Below are 16,363 nucleotides of genomic sequence, written 5' to 3'. Positions count from 1 at the left end.
AAAATAATCATGAAAGCTTTTAACAGGATATTTTGTAAGATAAATCTTTTTGCATACGATAGTGACAGTTTGGTTTCGTTCTCCCGCTCAGGTTCTCAGAAGTCCGGCTCTGCGGCTGCTCCTGGCCTTCCCATTTATGTGGACTTGGCCTACATTCCCAACCACTGCAGTGCCAAGAACGTGGACCAAGAGTTTTTCAAACGCGTCCGCTCTGCGTACTACGTGGTGAGCGGGAACGACGGAGCGAGCGGTGAACCGAGCCGAGGAGTCCTTGACGCGCTGTTGGATGGCAAAGCTCAGTGGGGATCAAACCTTCAGGTAACATTTCTATATTAAGTTTTGCACAAAGGCTAACCCGTATTCTAAAATGATCTTTCTTATTCATGATGAGTCTCAGGATTTTAAATTGCCTTGCCTAATTTGGCGAAAATTTTGTCTGTGGTGTGTAAATCACACTGACTGACGTTGACAACTTTGATTGTAGTGTTTGGTCATGTAGGTCAACATAAACTCTCACACAAAAGTAGTGAACTCTCTACAGCATTAAAATGAATGTTCATCAAAATTAAACATGTTCGTGGCTTTTATTTTCTAGCACTTGCAATTAGAAATTGAAAAATTACAGCTCCCAACATAATTTGGTTTCCTTCATATTCATAAAATTTGCCAACACTCACTCTTCAAAATGGTTTTTCCAACTTTTTAGCTGCAATCTCTGCTGTTTAGACATGTCTCCTCCATTCAGTCCTCTCTGTCCTGCTGTTATAACAGACATAACTGCAGACCATCAACAGAAATATTGCATAAACAACAGTATTAGATTGTGTTTCAAAATAAGACGACCCTAATCTAAATATATGGTATGAACAACATTACGTTGAGGAAGACTGTATTTTTGTTATTTGCCTTATTATAAATAAGGTTTTCTTACTTCTGCAGCAGAAACTGGAAGTTCTAGTTTCATTTCGGCTCTAAATGCAGTATAATCTTTCAAATAATCCTAACTCCTAATCCACACTTTGTTAGATTTCACTAAACTAAAGAGATATTTGTGTGTTATAATGACATCAACAGCTGGATATGAACCTGAGCTTTGCTGTACTTCCATGAGAGAGAGAAAGGACTCCTATGTGGGGAGAAATATTATACCGAATCTGAAATCCTCCCCTCGACAGCAAAGCAAAAAACTATGTGGGCGAAGTCTGATATTTGTTATTTCCCAGAGGATGGAGGTGGGCGTGAATGAGTGAGCGATTTTACTTTCATATGAAGGCTCAAAATTAAAAAATATTTTAGATTAGCTCTGGTTTACTTGTACTACAAAAGAGTGTTAATGTTCATTTTAAGAGAATCTGACGCTCACAGGAAATTTAGGTTCCCTTTTCTATTTTGTTGTCACCCTCATCAGCTGTGACACATCCAGATCTCTTGTCTCCCATCAGGTGACGCTGATCCCCACCCACGACACGGAGGTGACCCGTGAGTGGTACCAGCAGACGCACGAGAAGCAGCAGGAGCTCAACATCATGGTCCTGGCCTCCAGCAGCACCGTCGTCATGCAGGACGAGTCTTTCCCCGCCTGCAAGATCGAGTTTTAAGACCTCCTTTCCTCCTCTCTCTCTCTCTCTCTCTCTCTCCTCCTCTGGCCTCCCCCCGGTGTAGACCTGTTTTTAATTGCTCTTCTCGATAGCCTGATTATGCAAATCTGTCTCAGCTTCGGGCGCTCGTGTTGAAGTCGTATGAAAAGCAGCAGAGACAGATCTGGATAACTGTCTATTTTTTTTTTCTAGATTTTTATTCATTTATAAGCTTGTCGTGGCTATCACTATTTGTATTGCAAATTTCTGACAGCTATGTCCTCCACTACATTATTAATACTCAGTCCTGTGAAAGGGACAGTTTTCTTTCTGTTTTTTAACTTGTTTTTTTCCAAACCTTGTGAGACATTAACTTCTCTATTGATTGGCTGAGACAACATGCCCGTTGTATTGTAAAAAAAAAAAAATTGAAATGCTGATGCTTGGTCGCTCGTCTTCTAATTGGCTTAAATCAAAGCACAAGTTCACGCACCTTAAAGCCAGCAACAAACAACAACATTGTTTCTCTCCACCGGATCCCAAACATCAAGCCTCTCACAACATTTTACTGATAGAAAATCATTAGTCCTGATCAGTTTTACTTTACTTTCCCTTTCCGTCTCTCTTCTACGACAATGACCCGGTGTTGAACTTTGTGCCTCCTACTGACATAGTGAGATAGAAAAACGTTCAAACGGATCCCAGCGGTCCTTTTCAAGATGTCTTTTGAGAATATATTTACCGTAGCATAGGGAAGACCATATTCAAAACTCTGTATTGTAGTGAATTATGATATTTCTACGGTTATCTCAAAGTGAAACTCAACTTCGTTACAGTAAGAATTTCTCAGTGGCTGTTATTTCCTACAGTGAATTTGACGGTTAAGTTCTACTATAATTGTTTTCTGTAGTCTTTGATGTATTTTTCAGTGTTTCCGGTTAACATATCGTTGCAGAGAATCATGAGGAGAACTGCAGGCAGAGGCGATGATGCCGCTTAAAAAAAAACAAAACAAAACAAACAAAAAAAAATGGAATCGTCATCCGATCTTTGGATTCTACCTGTTTATATCTTTACATACGGAGCAGCACTTTGTGTTCAGAGCTCGTTAGAAGGACAAACCTTGCATCAGTTGCTGTGTCAATATGATCTTTATACAAAAAAAAGCTGTGTTAAAGAACGAAGAATGTATTCCGCTACAACAAATAATATAGGAACATGTGGCTGCGCGAGGAGAGATTGTGTTTGCTTGGTGAACAAAAGATGTGGGGCTGGTTCGACTGGTGGTTAGAGGTTAGACTGTCACCCACATGTGCCTTTCTGTCCCGCTGTGCTGGAAGGGAAGTGAAATTGTGAAAATTCGTCCTTAGAGGTTTTTGAGGTATGCCGGCGTGCGGTGCATCCACGGCTCTGTGGCGGAGGCTTTTTCGGCGAGCTGGTCTCCTCTGTGGTTGTGAGTTTTTCTGTTGGTGAGGTCAGCGCACAAAAAAAAAAAAAGCAAAGGTCGGAGTTGTACATATTTGAGCATAAAAACGGCACTTTTCAAAGCACCAATTCAGTATTTCAGTCTTTTTATTTTTTTTCCTGGAGCTGCCACTCGAAGAAGCACAAACAGCAACCAGTGTGCAAAACTGTGGTTTTTGCTGTTTTTCAAATTTAGCAATTCACTATTTGCACTTGAATCTCGTGCTATTTTTTTCTCATCATGGTCTTTAGTTTGCAAACTAGTTTAAAGCCACAATCACCTCAACTTCTTGCATTTTTAAATCGCTTCGTTTAACTGGTTATTTCCAGTATCAGTTTTCTTTCTGATATTTAAGTGGTTGTGTTTAAGTAACACTTTATTAACTTATTATTATGTGTAGATGTGTTTTAATTTGATATTGATGATTTTATATTTTGATAAGTTTTAAGTAATTTGATAGATTTTAACCAGGAACAAAACCAACTATCTTAACAAAATTAGCGGACCAACAAGCCTCACCAGGGTTGCTATTTTATGATCTACAATAAAAAAAAAATCCAGATATTTCTCTGTATATTATTTTATTTCCTCGACTCATCTAATGATGCATGTATGACAGATGCATGCACATAAAGGCGATGGCTCTTTAAAATAAAAAAAAAGAAAAAGGCGTAGGGCTGCAGGGAGCGGAGCCCAGCGGCTCCAGATGATTTGAATGTGAAGATGCAGATTACCTTTACCTTCTCCATGGAGGACTCTGATCTCCTGGTTGCCTTGGTTACCGTGCATCATATGGTACATCTGACTCATCGGTCACGCTGTCCTTACTGTTTGCCTGCGATACACCACAACTCAGTGCAGGGCAGTTTTAACTAAACTTAAATGTGCGGGTTAAAAAAAACACGACCATTCCTCTCTTTCTTTGGACGACAGGATACAGTTTTAAAACATTTCTGTCTGCAGATGTTGTCAAAAATGATAAACAAGTAACGTTGTCTGCCACATTGAGGCGATATTGATGTTGAGTTGAAGTTCCTAATTCCTGCCTAATTAAAAAAAAAAGATCCATTAATGGCTTCTTCGATGAAACAGGGTTAACCTTTATGCCGGTGTTTTTTCGCTGTTAACCTACTGTGCTGCCCGTGTGGGCTCGTTAACAAGTTAATGACAATGTAATCTGCATTACTATTACATACTGCATCACTATAAAGGCTAATAATTAAAATAGCAACACTACTCACATATGAGCAGATCACTCAAAACCCAGACTGCCAGACATGAGAGACTCGGTTCACTCGTGTCAGTACATTTTTATCTATAGAAGATTTCCTATTATTCACACTTTTTCCAGGTAAAGCGTAATAAACACACACACACACACTCACACATAACTGCTACATTTTCGTATTGTGCAAAAAAAAAAAAAAAAAAAAATCTGGTGTTCAGACTCGTCTGAATCCTGCCGTGAAACAAATCATCATAAAGACTGTTGGTTTCCAGTGAGCCCTGCTTGTACGTGCATGTGTACCTTTTGAGTTCCCTTGTATTGTAATAGCTGAAGAAAAACTGACTTAACATAGAAGTGCTATTTTAAAAGATGTATATTTAAATAGCTAGGCTGTCCGGTACCGAGGAGGCACATGTAACCTGGCCGTGTTGTGCTGTAAAGAAAGCCTTGTGATCGTTTTTTCCTCCTTTCTGCTTCATGGTTCTACTTTCATCTCTTGTTTTAAGTGCAATATTCTCTTTATCTCTCTTTAAATGCTTAAAAAGGTCAAAATAGAAAACAGATTTATTGTTAAAAAGGGAAAAAAGTGTGGTGAAGACCAATAAAACATCATTTACTGAAGAAAAATGTCTCCATCTTCTTGTCTTTTTATATTACATGAAGTAAATATTTTCCTTATGAAAAGTGACGGAAATTATGAGTTTTAGCTTATTTAGCAAACTGATCAGGTGATGTATAGACTGTAGGTTCCCAACCTCTTTAGCTTGTGACCTTTTGTAGCTAAGCAATGCCTACTTACAGTTCGTATTATGTCTCTGCACTTTGATGAAGAGTTATGTGTTATTTTAGTAGTTTTTAGAAATCTAAAGAGATAAAACTCTCCAGCATTTCAAAAGAAACTAAGAGTCTCCAGCCCTGCTAGCAGCTCTGTGAGCTTTGAGCTACATGCTAACGTTAGCATGCTAACATGCAAACAATATGAACATACTGAGTTTAGCAGTTATAATGTTTATCATGTTGACTGTCTCAGTTTAGCATGCTAACATAGCTAATCGGCACCAAACACAAGAGTACAGCTGAGTCTGATGGGAATGTCATTAGTTTATAAGCTAAGGCTTCCAAAGTGACCTGATGGCGCCAGAGAAATAGTTAAGGTATCTTCAGAGTTATTGCAATTCATCCAAGGGGGAAAATTAATGTGTGTACCAAATTCCATGCGTCCAATAGTTGGCGAGACATTTCATTCAAATGTGACTTATGTTGGGTTTAAAGGATAAGGGATATTTTTCTTGTCAACAAATCTCATTTGCAGAGCCAAACCTACAATGAACTGATCTACTAACAAGTATTATATGTGTTTCCAAAGCCTGATATATCTTATTCCTCTGTGCCGTAGACCTTCCTTGTTGTCTGAAAACTATTACGCTGTACTCTGTCACATGTTCCTTCATTATGAAGAGTTTGGTCACATTACTTTGTTTAGAAACGGCTCAAAAGTCTAATAACAATGATCACATTTTCAGTCTCTTAAGAGTAGTTCTGTGTAAGACGCTACTGAGCATGTGCGGGAACACTGCTTCTGTTTACAGCTTCATTAGCTTGTTGTGCTTCATATCACAACCTCTCGATTTTGTACTACATTGTAAGTTTACCAAAGAACTTCAGTAGAAAGTCAAGAGGTTGTGATATGTAGCACAACAAGCTAGCAAAGGTAAAAACATAGAAAATCACCAGCTATGTCCTTTAAAGGAAAAGTCAGGGGATCATTAATGTCAGTAGGATCTTCTGGGGACAACGTTTAGTGCCTATCCAGGTGTTGAAATATTTAACAAAGTGTTTGACTTGCTAGAGGAAAACTCAGAGAATCAATAAAGTCAGAAACTACTTCTCTTCTTCTTTCCTATCTTGTTAATCGTCTCACGTTCCCTCAGATGAATCATCCTACCATTAGAGGGCCCAGAGCCACAGGTTGGGAACCACTGATCTCAGCCTTGTACACAGCAGTTTTCTTCCTCACTGCTTTGGGGTGTAAGGATGATGTAATCCAGTGGGGGCTGAAGCCCATAGAGGGGTCCAGACAGACGAACAGTGTGGTCTTTGTTCTGGCTGTGTTAAACCCTTTTTCAACAGTCTGAGAGTCCAGAGATCTGCAGGATGGGAGCGTCGAGGCCCCGCGGGGCTGATATGAGCTGTTTGTCATGCAAAACCAGACAGAGACGGCAGTGATTCACAGAGCGTCAAATCCCCGTTTTTTGTTGTCAGGTGGAGAAGCCCGGACACTGTTCGGTCTTTGTAAAGCTGATAGTGTGTCGGAGGAAGGAGCCGTCCGGAGAACAATCCCCGCTGTGAGAAGCTGCTGAATAGATGCAGCAATGACATCACCTCCAGAGTCACATGATCAGGATGGAGTACAGCAGGAACAACAGATGTGAACACACAGTTTCCCTTTTCTTCAGAGGAAAATAACTACTAAAGTACATTTAATTAACTACTGTACTGTTGTGAGGTGGTATTTTCTACTTTTCAGAAGTAAACGTTCTACTTTTTACTCGACTGCATTCATCTGACACTTAATCCAGTTACTACTTACTTTGCAGACAGATTTTACATTTAACACACTGTTTGAGCAGTGGTTCTCAACCTGGGGTTCGGGGACTCTAGGGATCCTAGAGGGGGTCCCCAGAAAAATAGGGTATATTTTAATTTCACTATTATGTCATTGACTAGAAATGAGCCCAATGAGAGAACATTAATCTGCTAATCTACAGTATAGACAGTTATGGAATAATAAAATCTTATCAGATGGGGATCCCTGAGACTCTCATCTTAAAAATACGAGTCTGCGGTCTGATGTGTATTAATTTGAGGGTCCTTGACACCGAAAAGGTTGAGAACCACTACTCGAAAAATATCTGTTATATCTTCTTAACGTTCTTTCCTTCTCAACATCGCTCTCACTGCACACTGACCTTCACTTTGACAGCACACACTGCGATGCTGCTGACTGCAGACATCCGGACACACTTACCTCTGACAGATTTACTCAACAGAGTCACACTGTCTGACTTCAGAGGTAAATTTACCTGCTGAGGTCTGAGTCATATCATCAGCAGCAAGAAACACACGCCTGTCGCACATCGTCTAGTGTACTGATAGTCTGGGTTAGTACAAATACAAATACATTATTCAGCAAAGCACAAATAGTAGGTTTTTTTATGAATATTTGTTTTATACAAATATTTTTTAAAAATATTTGTATTCTTCGTAAGGTAGTTTATTCATGAACACTTATTGTAACACTTGAATTTTCTAGAATTAAAAGCGTAATAAAAGCAAAAATAGGATTTTTAAGCCTCTTTACACTTTTATTCGGATACAAATAAAAAATAATTTTGCTGCCTCAACAAATACAGATACAAATACAAATACTGGACTCTCTGCACATCCCTAGTCTGGGTGTCTTAATCCCAATTAGGGTTGCAACTTTCATTATTGATTAATCTGCAGATTATTTTCTCAATCAACACTTCATAATTTCCTGAAGTTTTCAAAGGTTTTGTCTGACAAAACCTAAATATATTCAGTTTATCACATAAAACAGAGAAAAGCAGCAAATCCTCACATGTGAGAAGCTTCAACTGGAGAATATTCAGCAAACGATTAATTGCTTTTAAAAAATAGTCGCCATATTTTTCTGTCAATCAACTAATCGTTGCAGCTCTAGTTCCAATGAAGGGAAATCTTAATGCTACAGTGTACAATAAAGTTTTAAATGATCGTGAGCTTCCAACTTTATAACAACAGTTCAGCGAGGGCTCCGTTGAGTACTCGACACCAGCTGCATAAAGATTTCCCCGAGAGCTCTGACCTCAACCTCATCCATCACCTCTGAATGAACAGGAAGGCCTCATATCCTCCTCTGCTGTTATATTTAGCTTCAATCTGTCATATTCAAGATAATTAAGCCTGAAATATTTCACATCTTTTGCTGTATTTTCCTCCAGAAGCCTTTATCTCACTTCAAAGATTTTTATTTTAAAGTAAACATGATTCTTGCTGCACTGATGGAGTTAATGATGGAGGAAGTTTAGAGTTATAATTTCCCAATTGGAACTATGTATAATGACCCAATTAAGGCCTGGTTCTCTCTAAAGGCTGCAGCCACTACTTAAGAATTTAATCTTTTTTTAACAGATTGATGAGTTCTGGAAAGACAAGCTGCTGTTGATCTTTTTTTAAAGTCACAGTTACAGACAGAAATCTTAAAGAACAACACAAATCAGAACCTCATCTGGCAGAACAATATCTTATTAGTTATTTAGTGAGTCATTCAGTTGTGTTGGGCTCATCTTTGTCCCAGAGAGTCCAGGAGGTGAAGGTTTCTGGAGAGGGAGTTACAGAACAGGTGCTCTTATTTCTAGTTTTTCATCTTCTTCATCATCTTATTTTGGTTAATGCTTGGACATTTCTGATTACATTCATTTACTTTTTTTTATAGTCTATCAACTTGTAACCCCGGCTTTATATCAATGGCCAAAGCGCAAAACCTCTTATCTGCAGAATGTTCTGATTGGCGGATTTCACTTTGGATGATGAGAACCAGGAAGGCTGCTCATATTCAGTCTGTCTGTGAGATAATCCCGCCCTTCGTTGTGACAGAAAAGTCACACAACAAAACAAAAACACAACGTAGAGTCCCTGGATGTGCAGAGAGGCTACAGCACGAATCACTGAACATTCATCTCCAGCGGACGAGGAAGCAAATACACTGAATTTCAGGAGTTCTGACCCGAGTATACTACAATATAGTAACTATTACATTTACTACATCTTTTTACCTGAGAACAAACTTAATTTTAATTATAAACTTAATTTAGAGCATCGTTTTGTAGTTTTAGTTAGTTTTGTAGAACCTCTTCCAAGTTGCACCAAGTGCAAAAGCTCCTATCTGCACTTTGTGAGGCATTAATATCTAGTCCAATAACAGTGTTTTATGTATTCGGTGTCCTTAACAAATAGCATTCTGCAAGAAAACAAGTTTTTTTTAGTTTTCTCAAAAAAGTGCATTTTTCAGATCGGAGGTTTTGCTCTTCGACCGTCGATATAATTATGCTCGAATACTAATAAACAAAACTGATTTAAAAGAAACGTCAAACACACCTGGACAAATAAACCAACAAAACTATCTGCGTGGCTGAAAACCACTAGAGGTGAATGAGGGTTATTTTGGGTGAATTGACCCTTTAAACGATAATCACAACAAGCTCAAGAAGACGACACACACAATCATATCGGTGCCGTTTTTTTTTTTTTTTAATCTGTACACACACACAGACAGACAGGATGACGGTTCAGAGTTTCACCTCTACAGTACATCGCAGTGTCACATGAAATCCCACCGATTAAACACACAGTTGCACGTCAGCGTACATCATCCCCCCCTCCCACACACACACACATACACACCTGCTACATAACCGCTAGCCACAATAAAAGCACATTGAATGTAAAATGCCCCTCTTTGTTTGTTCAGTGATAAAATGAGATTTAGCTTTTAGATTTCTCCCACATAATGAGGTGATTTTACAAAAAAAATATACAATAACTATGGTACAATTAAATATCTGATGTGTGGGTATTCAAAATACCTGACTTTTTTTTTTTTTTCTTCTTTCAAGATGCAATTTCAAAATAAATATTTTCTCTTTCTATCATTTTCCTACTGATTATATTAAATCTTCAATGAGGCTTAAGGACTTTGGCAGTAAGCAGTGCACACACACGGTTTCTCCTGGAGATCCATCGTTTCTATTTCGCTGGCAGTGATGAAGATTCAGCTGCAAACAGTTCAGCTTTTAAAAAAAAAAAAATCACCGACGCAGTTTGTGAACATGCAGCGCCGCAGAATCTCAGCACAGGACGGACGCTGGCGTGTAATAAAGAACAGAAGAAGAAGAGCTGCTGATTGTATTTTCCTCTTTTCAGTCGTTTCCTGTGATTCTCCTTTAAAAAAAAAAGCTGTGAGTCGATAAGTCGCCGAATCCTGTAACAAACGAAGAAAACAACAACAACAACAACAAAAAAGCTTGTGCTCTTACAGCAATGATCGAGCACTGTTGCCCCGGCAACACCTGATACCTGTCACCTGATCGTGATGGATGGATGATGTGAGAAGAAAGTGATGATGGTGAGAAAGACGTGAAGCAGATCCGGTAACGTTTTATTATTACAGGTATTTCAAATTTATACTGATTTTCTGAGTAATCTGCAGATGTGTAACAGTTCATGTTTAGAGACGTTTTACAGAAAAGCTGATGCAATGTGGTACAAATTATAAGAAAAAACAGAAAAAGTGTTAAATTGGTTTAGTTGGTAAGTGCTGATTCATTACATTGTTCATTTGTAAAAAGTCTTAATAAATTAGACTCTTATTTTTCAGTGTAGTTTGGTGTCAAACTAAGATATTAGCAGATCAGGTTCAGCACATTTCTCGTTTACGACCAAATTACAGAACTCGTTCAAATAAAAGTCTAAAGATTTAACATTTACACAGCAGCGACTTTCAGGAAATTACTGAAAAAACAGAATATGCTAATATATTGTTTGACACACAAAACTACACACTGAAGTATTTTCTGTCAGTTAAAGAATTGTAAAGAGTCTAATTTATTAAAAAAAAAGGCAAATAAACTATGTATGAACCCAAATATAATGAATAATGTGACACTTTATTAAGTCTTTTCTTATAATTTGTACCAGACTGCACCAACCATCTCTGTAAGATGTCAGAAAAATCTAAATACCTGCAATTTACCCAGGAAATTTGTATAAAATTAAGAGACCTGTAAAATAAAGCGTTAGCGCAGATATAACACGATTTAAAGCTTCATTAATCAATATCTTTATGGTAAAAAATTAATTAACTGAAGGTTTTGCTCTCAGTGATGAACCACCAGGAAATAAATCACCATTTTTTTTAGCCTCTTTTTGTTTTTGCGGCACATTTACTCTGAAAGTTCAGTCTCACCACTTCCATCGACCCACTGACGAACCCACCGTACGCCGCCTGCTCAGCAAAAAATGGCCGACACACAAAGTTAAGAGACTTAACTGGTGAAGAAAGCGGAACATCTAAAAAGGTTCAGATATTTTAGAGTTGTTAAAAGGAGAATCGACGTCGGACTAACGTTCACCAGATGGACACAAACGCCACTCAAACAGGATGATAACGTTGCTCTGAGTCTGCTGGATATGTAACTGGGCGTCTGATTTCTAACACACAGACAATCTTATATTTTAGTTATATGTCAGAAATGGATTAATGCAGCTTTGAGGAAAGGGCTTGTGCAACAGCATATAAGCGACAGTAACAGAGAGCTGTTTAATTTAAGCTTCACCTTACAACAAGTGGCTTCCCACATCTTTACAGACTGATGGACTGAACCAGTCCACTGTCAGAGGAGGCTCAGTGGTGTCACTGGTGTGTAACCAGTGTGCTTTTCAAAAAAAAGGCGTTGAACAGCATGTATGGCATTGTCATATGATTCTCCAGCACTGAGCCGAGCGTGAGGATCAGCTGCCCTTTCGTAATTACTCGACATACAGTCATGTAGCTGGAGAAAGGAGGAGGGGGGGGCGGGAGGCCCAGCGGGCTGCAGTACAATGCCCCGCCGCTCGTGATTGGACGACGAAGACGATGCTCTTAAAGTTACAGGCGTCACCAGTAGTTTCTGACAGATCTGTAGCATTGAGTGTCTCGGCGTCTACGGCTCTGCTGTGTGAGTGGCTCCGACCTCCAGAGGCGTCTCAGGAGGAGGCGGGTTTTCCGGACTGTCCATCCACAACTCCATCGACTCCTGGGTGTCGAAGAACTCGTCGGGCCCCTCGGGAGACTGTGGCGTCTGGGAGCTGGAGCCCGCCTCGCTGCTGCTCTCTCTGAGCTCCAACAGCACGGGCAGAGAACCCGGGAGGCAGTAACCCTCCATCCGACCCAGAGTGAGCTCACCCAGCGCGGCGCACGGCGGCCTCAAACTGGGATCTAGAATTTCATCGCCGGAAGGATCCACAGCCGCCTCCGACCCTTCCTGATCGGGATGATCGGCTTGGTGCTCGGCGTCGTCCTCTGGAGAGTTATTTGGAGTCAGAGGGACCTCGGAGGGGTTTGAAACGGCGGGGCAGGTCGGGTCGAGGACTTGTGACCCGACTGCCGGCGCCGGCTGAGTGGAAATGTTTTGAGAGGAGTGGGTTTCCTCGCTGCTCTGAGGAGTGAGGGAGATCTTGTCGCTGAAGCTGAAGCGCGGGGAAGTGTCGGCTGTGGTGGGAGAAGACGGCCCGGCGCTGGATACTGTGCTGGAAGGACCGCTGCTGTCTGCGAAGACGAGAAGAGGTAGACGACACGGACAGAACCAAATTATTATGATTCATTTGCTCAACATGTCGACACCTGAAAAAAAAAAAAACTGTACAAAGATGTAAATGTGTTTGTGCGTCTGTTCGTTGGGTTTAGTGAGTCTGAAAAGCTGACAGGCGGCGGTAACAGAGACTAAACTGTGTAACGGACGACTTGTGTTCCATAAATAATCCACAGACGTCTGAAGCTGAAACAGCCGGGGGGGAGGCCAACCTAGAAATGTCAAACCCCGGTGCGAATACAGGAAACGCTGTGATACTCACACCAAGGAGGTCTGTCAGAGCGAGATCTGAGAGAGATGGAGGAAGAGAGGACTCTCTGGGGGATGTACGAGTCCACCGACGGCTGGTTGTGTGTGTCAAACATGGCCGACAGAGCTGCAGCGGGGATAAAAGACCACAGGTGAACTTAAGTCGTGATGATGACCACAAATACAGAGATGAAAACAATTGTTAGTTGCATGAGATTTGTGTGTGTTTCTGACCTCTGGTAGTCCTGGTGTGCGGGTCCCCGGCGCTCTCGCACACGCCGGTGAGGAATTCGTTGACCTGTTTGAGCGACAGCGAGTTGTGCAGCGTTTCCAGAGGATAGATGGAGGGCACCATGGAGCAGCCTTCGAAGCCTGTGGCAGAGGAGAGACATGAAGCCCGCGGGCACATCAAGGCTTCAGTTAGACGGGGGCAGTCGGAAGAGGAGCAGGCAGAACCACTTCAGCTGACCACCCGATACCACCGCCCCTCCCCCCTCCCACCCCCCATCCCCACAACGCCCCCCATACTACACCTCAACACGGTGCTCTAAAATCCTGGTCTTGTTTCCCCCCCCCAAACCCAACGCGCCTTAACTCCTGCCAGCCTCTACGGTTTCATTTCCACGCAGGCAAGTTGCAAAAAAACCATGCTGGACATCAAGACAACATGACACCATATCAGACACTAACGAGTCGACCGACACGTCTCGCTCTATTTGAAGAAGCAGGCAGATCTACAACCGTGACGTCTGCCGTTTTAAGTCGGTCCCGACACACACACACACACACACACACACACACACACACGCACACACACACGCACGCACGCACACGCTGCTGCAGCTCTAACCAGCGGCACGCAGCGGTCGGAGTCGTCCCAGACTGTAGCTCAGGTCCAAACAAATGTTATCAAATCATCCGCTGTTAGTTCACAACCAAGCCGCATTTCACCAGAGCCGTTCACAATCACAAAGCGTCAAACCACAGCTTGCTTCGATCGCCTTAAAAAAAACCTCAGAAGAGGATTTTGTTGTTTTTTTTCTACTGTGTGTTCATCTGCACAGGTGTGAGTACGCCACGTGTACAGCAAACAAGCAGGAATCACATGCTGGTTAAAGGTTCAGGTAGGAGGAGCCACTGGCATTCAAACTGGACTCAAACAAGAGCAGCTGATTCCAAATGAGCTGAACGTCATGTGGATTCATAGTGATACCAGATGTCTTTATGACACACGATGATACCAAGATGTCTGCTTAAAGATGGAAGTATATATATATAAAAAAAAAACATGTAATCCTCAACTGAGACAGCGTGATGTCAGACTGGTGTCTCAACATGTAAATATTCATATATCATGTTGTGAAAAACCAGCTATGTGCAATATGTTGATTTGTATACAGTTTGTGGAGATAATATGTTATATAATGTATAATACACTGTATATACTGCAGGGTTGGAAGACCTGAGAGGTTTGATACTGATGTAATATCAATAGTTTGAGGAATGTAAAGAAAATGTTCTTGCATCAGTGTTTAATGTCTCAACAATCACTAAACTTTTAATTTAGTTTACATTATTTCTAATTGACATTGTGGGTGGATGTGATGTGCTGTGTGGCTTTGTATTTTTTTTTTGCTTTTTATGAATTGTTGTGCTGTTGTATGTTTTTTGTCTGGGACTACAGATGCTAATTAGCTTCAAGCTAACTCTGGTGCACCTTTAATATTTCAAATTGCAAACTGTCCCATTTAATAAATAAATAAATAAATAAATAAATAAATCAACACGAGCAGCTGCACAATAATTTTGAACTTACAGTATAAAACTTGTCGTTTCCTGATTTACATCCAATCAAACAATATGTGAACAAGACTCAGAATCTGAGCGAGTATTTGACGATGACAGTTTGATATTTACTGCAACAGACAAAATGTCAGTCTGCACTAAAAACACTATCAGTGTTTGGTGTTCGGCCCTCTCTCTGTGTGCCGATGTGCCTCGTGATCACCGCAGTGTGTCGACACATCGGTGGGTGATTGTTGCCCGTTTGTCATTTTGTTAAACTAATTATTGCGTCCCGTGTTTGTTGCTGCTGCGATGATTAAATTTCCTGCGGGGATAAATAAAGCGTTCATTTTTCTATCTATGTGGCGTCAATCTCAAAGCAGCTGCCTTTATTCACGGAAGATAAAATATCTCGTGTGGCTCGTTTCACTGTGTGCATAATGTGTGCTACCAAAATTAGAGTTTTCTTGTACTGGTATATTAGACAGAACTGTGTTTAGTGAATGCATGAGCTATTGTTATAGACGTATATGTATATATATGGTTGTTTGGCTCCTTTCAGTGACTGAAAGGAGAAAAAAAAAAAGCGGTAAAACACCACAATGTCTGGAATTAGAAGCCGTAAAATTCTGGTAAAATGCTGGTAAAATGTGTGTTTTGCAGGCAGTAACAGTCACTCTGCCTGTTCACATTACAGCTGTTGGTGTTGTAGTTCTCAAACTTTAAACCAAAGCTTCAAATGTCTTTCAAAAATGTTTAATTGTACTTAATGATGATGATTTATGGAGTCGATCGACAAGAAAATAAATCAGTAACTACTGTATTTTGATAATAATAATAACAATTAAAGCCATTTTTAAATAAAAATGCCAAAGATTTACAGGTTCTTACAGCTCAAATCATAGTATTTACTGATTTTCTCCGTTTTCTGTAACAGTAAACACAATATCTTTAGACTGTTGGTTGGACAAAAACCAGACATTTGAAGATGTCAACTTGTGCTGTGGGTACGGTGGGTATTTTTCCTTAATTACTGATGTATCAATTAATCAAGACAATGATCTAATTGATAATACCTTTGATATCTTGTTACAGTTAAATTCTGAAAGATGTGACTTCGATCTTATTTCATAAACTCTCTGATCTTAAAAACAAATAAAGAATTACGAACTCTGAGGGTTTCCAGAGGGGAGCTACTACCACCGCAGAGGGGAAGGAGAGAAAGTTACTACAACAAATGGCCCAGAAATCCCAGAATAACAACGAGAAGAAGAAGAAACAGCTCACACCACTCCAGCTTGCAATCTGCATAACCACAGAAACAGGCAAGCATGCAGAAACATCAAGAGACACAGCATGAGAAGTCAACCACAGAACAAGCACAGTCCCTACTAAACCGTGAGCAGTGGTTGGACAGTGCGTGAGGCTGGGGTATGGAGGGCGGGGTCAGTGGCTGACCGTAGAAGTACTCTAGGGGGTCCTGGCCGGAGATGAGCCAGTTTCGGAAGAGGCGGAGGTGGTAGGAGCACTGGTGGAGGTGGTGGGCGAGAGCCCTGTCCAGAGAGAGGTAGCGGCCCAGGCTGAGGTCGGTGGAGAAACGCCTCAACAACTGGGCCACATGGTGCTCCTCCAAGGGCTCTGAGGAAGA

At 40.7% G+C, this 16,363-nt stretch overlaps 2 protein-coding genes across 18 annotated transcripts in view; one reads left to right on the top strand and one right to left on the bottom strand.

Annotated features, from left to right (window-relative positions):
- map1aa (microtubule-associated protein 1Aa) overlaps positions 1-4,901 on the top strand; it is a 31,467-nt gene extending 26,566 nt beyond the window's left edge. The window contains exons 5-6 of the mRNA XM_067607905.1: positions 92-318; positions 1,443-4,901. Of these exons, the coding sequence (XP_067464006.1) occupies positions 92-318; positions 1,443-1,598 (383 nt within the window). The 3' untranslated portion in view covers positions 1,599-4,901. The remainder of the gene's footprint in view (positions 1-91; positions 319-1,442) is intronic.
- A 5,595-nt stretch (positions 4,902-10,496) lies between these two features.
- ppip5k1a (diphosphoinositol pentakisphosphate kinase 1a) overlaps positions 10,497-16,363 on the bottom strand; it is a 36,868-nt gene continuing 31,001 nt past the window's right edge. For 8 of the 17 annotated variants that reach the window (XM_067608608.1, XM_067608687.1, XM_067608844.1 and 5 more), the window contains 3 exons: positions 13,165-13,302; positions 12,944-13,057; positions 10,497-12,638 (listed from right to left, as the gene is read on the bottom strand). In XM_067608608.1, coding sequence (XP_067464709.1) covers positions 12,034-12,638; positions 12,944-13,057; positions 13,165-13,302 — 857 coding nt within the window. In that variant the 3' untranslated portion in view covers positions 10,497-12,033. Of the gene's footprint in view, positions 12,639-12,943; positions 13,058-13,164; positions 13,303-16,107; positions 16,354-16,363 lie in introns of all 17 variants that reach the window. The other 9 variants (XM_067608029.1, XM_067608197.1, XM_067608445.1 and 6 more) reach the window with 3 other exon arrangements.

The sequence above is a fragment of the Thunnus thynnus genome, chromosome 1 (assembly GCF_963924715.1).
Source record: "Thunnus thynnus chromosome 1, fThuThy2.1, whole genome shotgun sequence".
In the NCBI taxonomy this organism is placed as follows: domain Eukaryota; kingdom Metazoa; phylum Chordata; class Actinopteri; order Scombriformes; family Scombridae; genus Thunnus; species Thunnus thynnus.
Note: the sequence above shows the minus strand (reverse complement) of the source record. Positions and strands in the feature narration are given on the sequence as shown.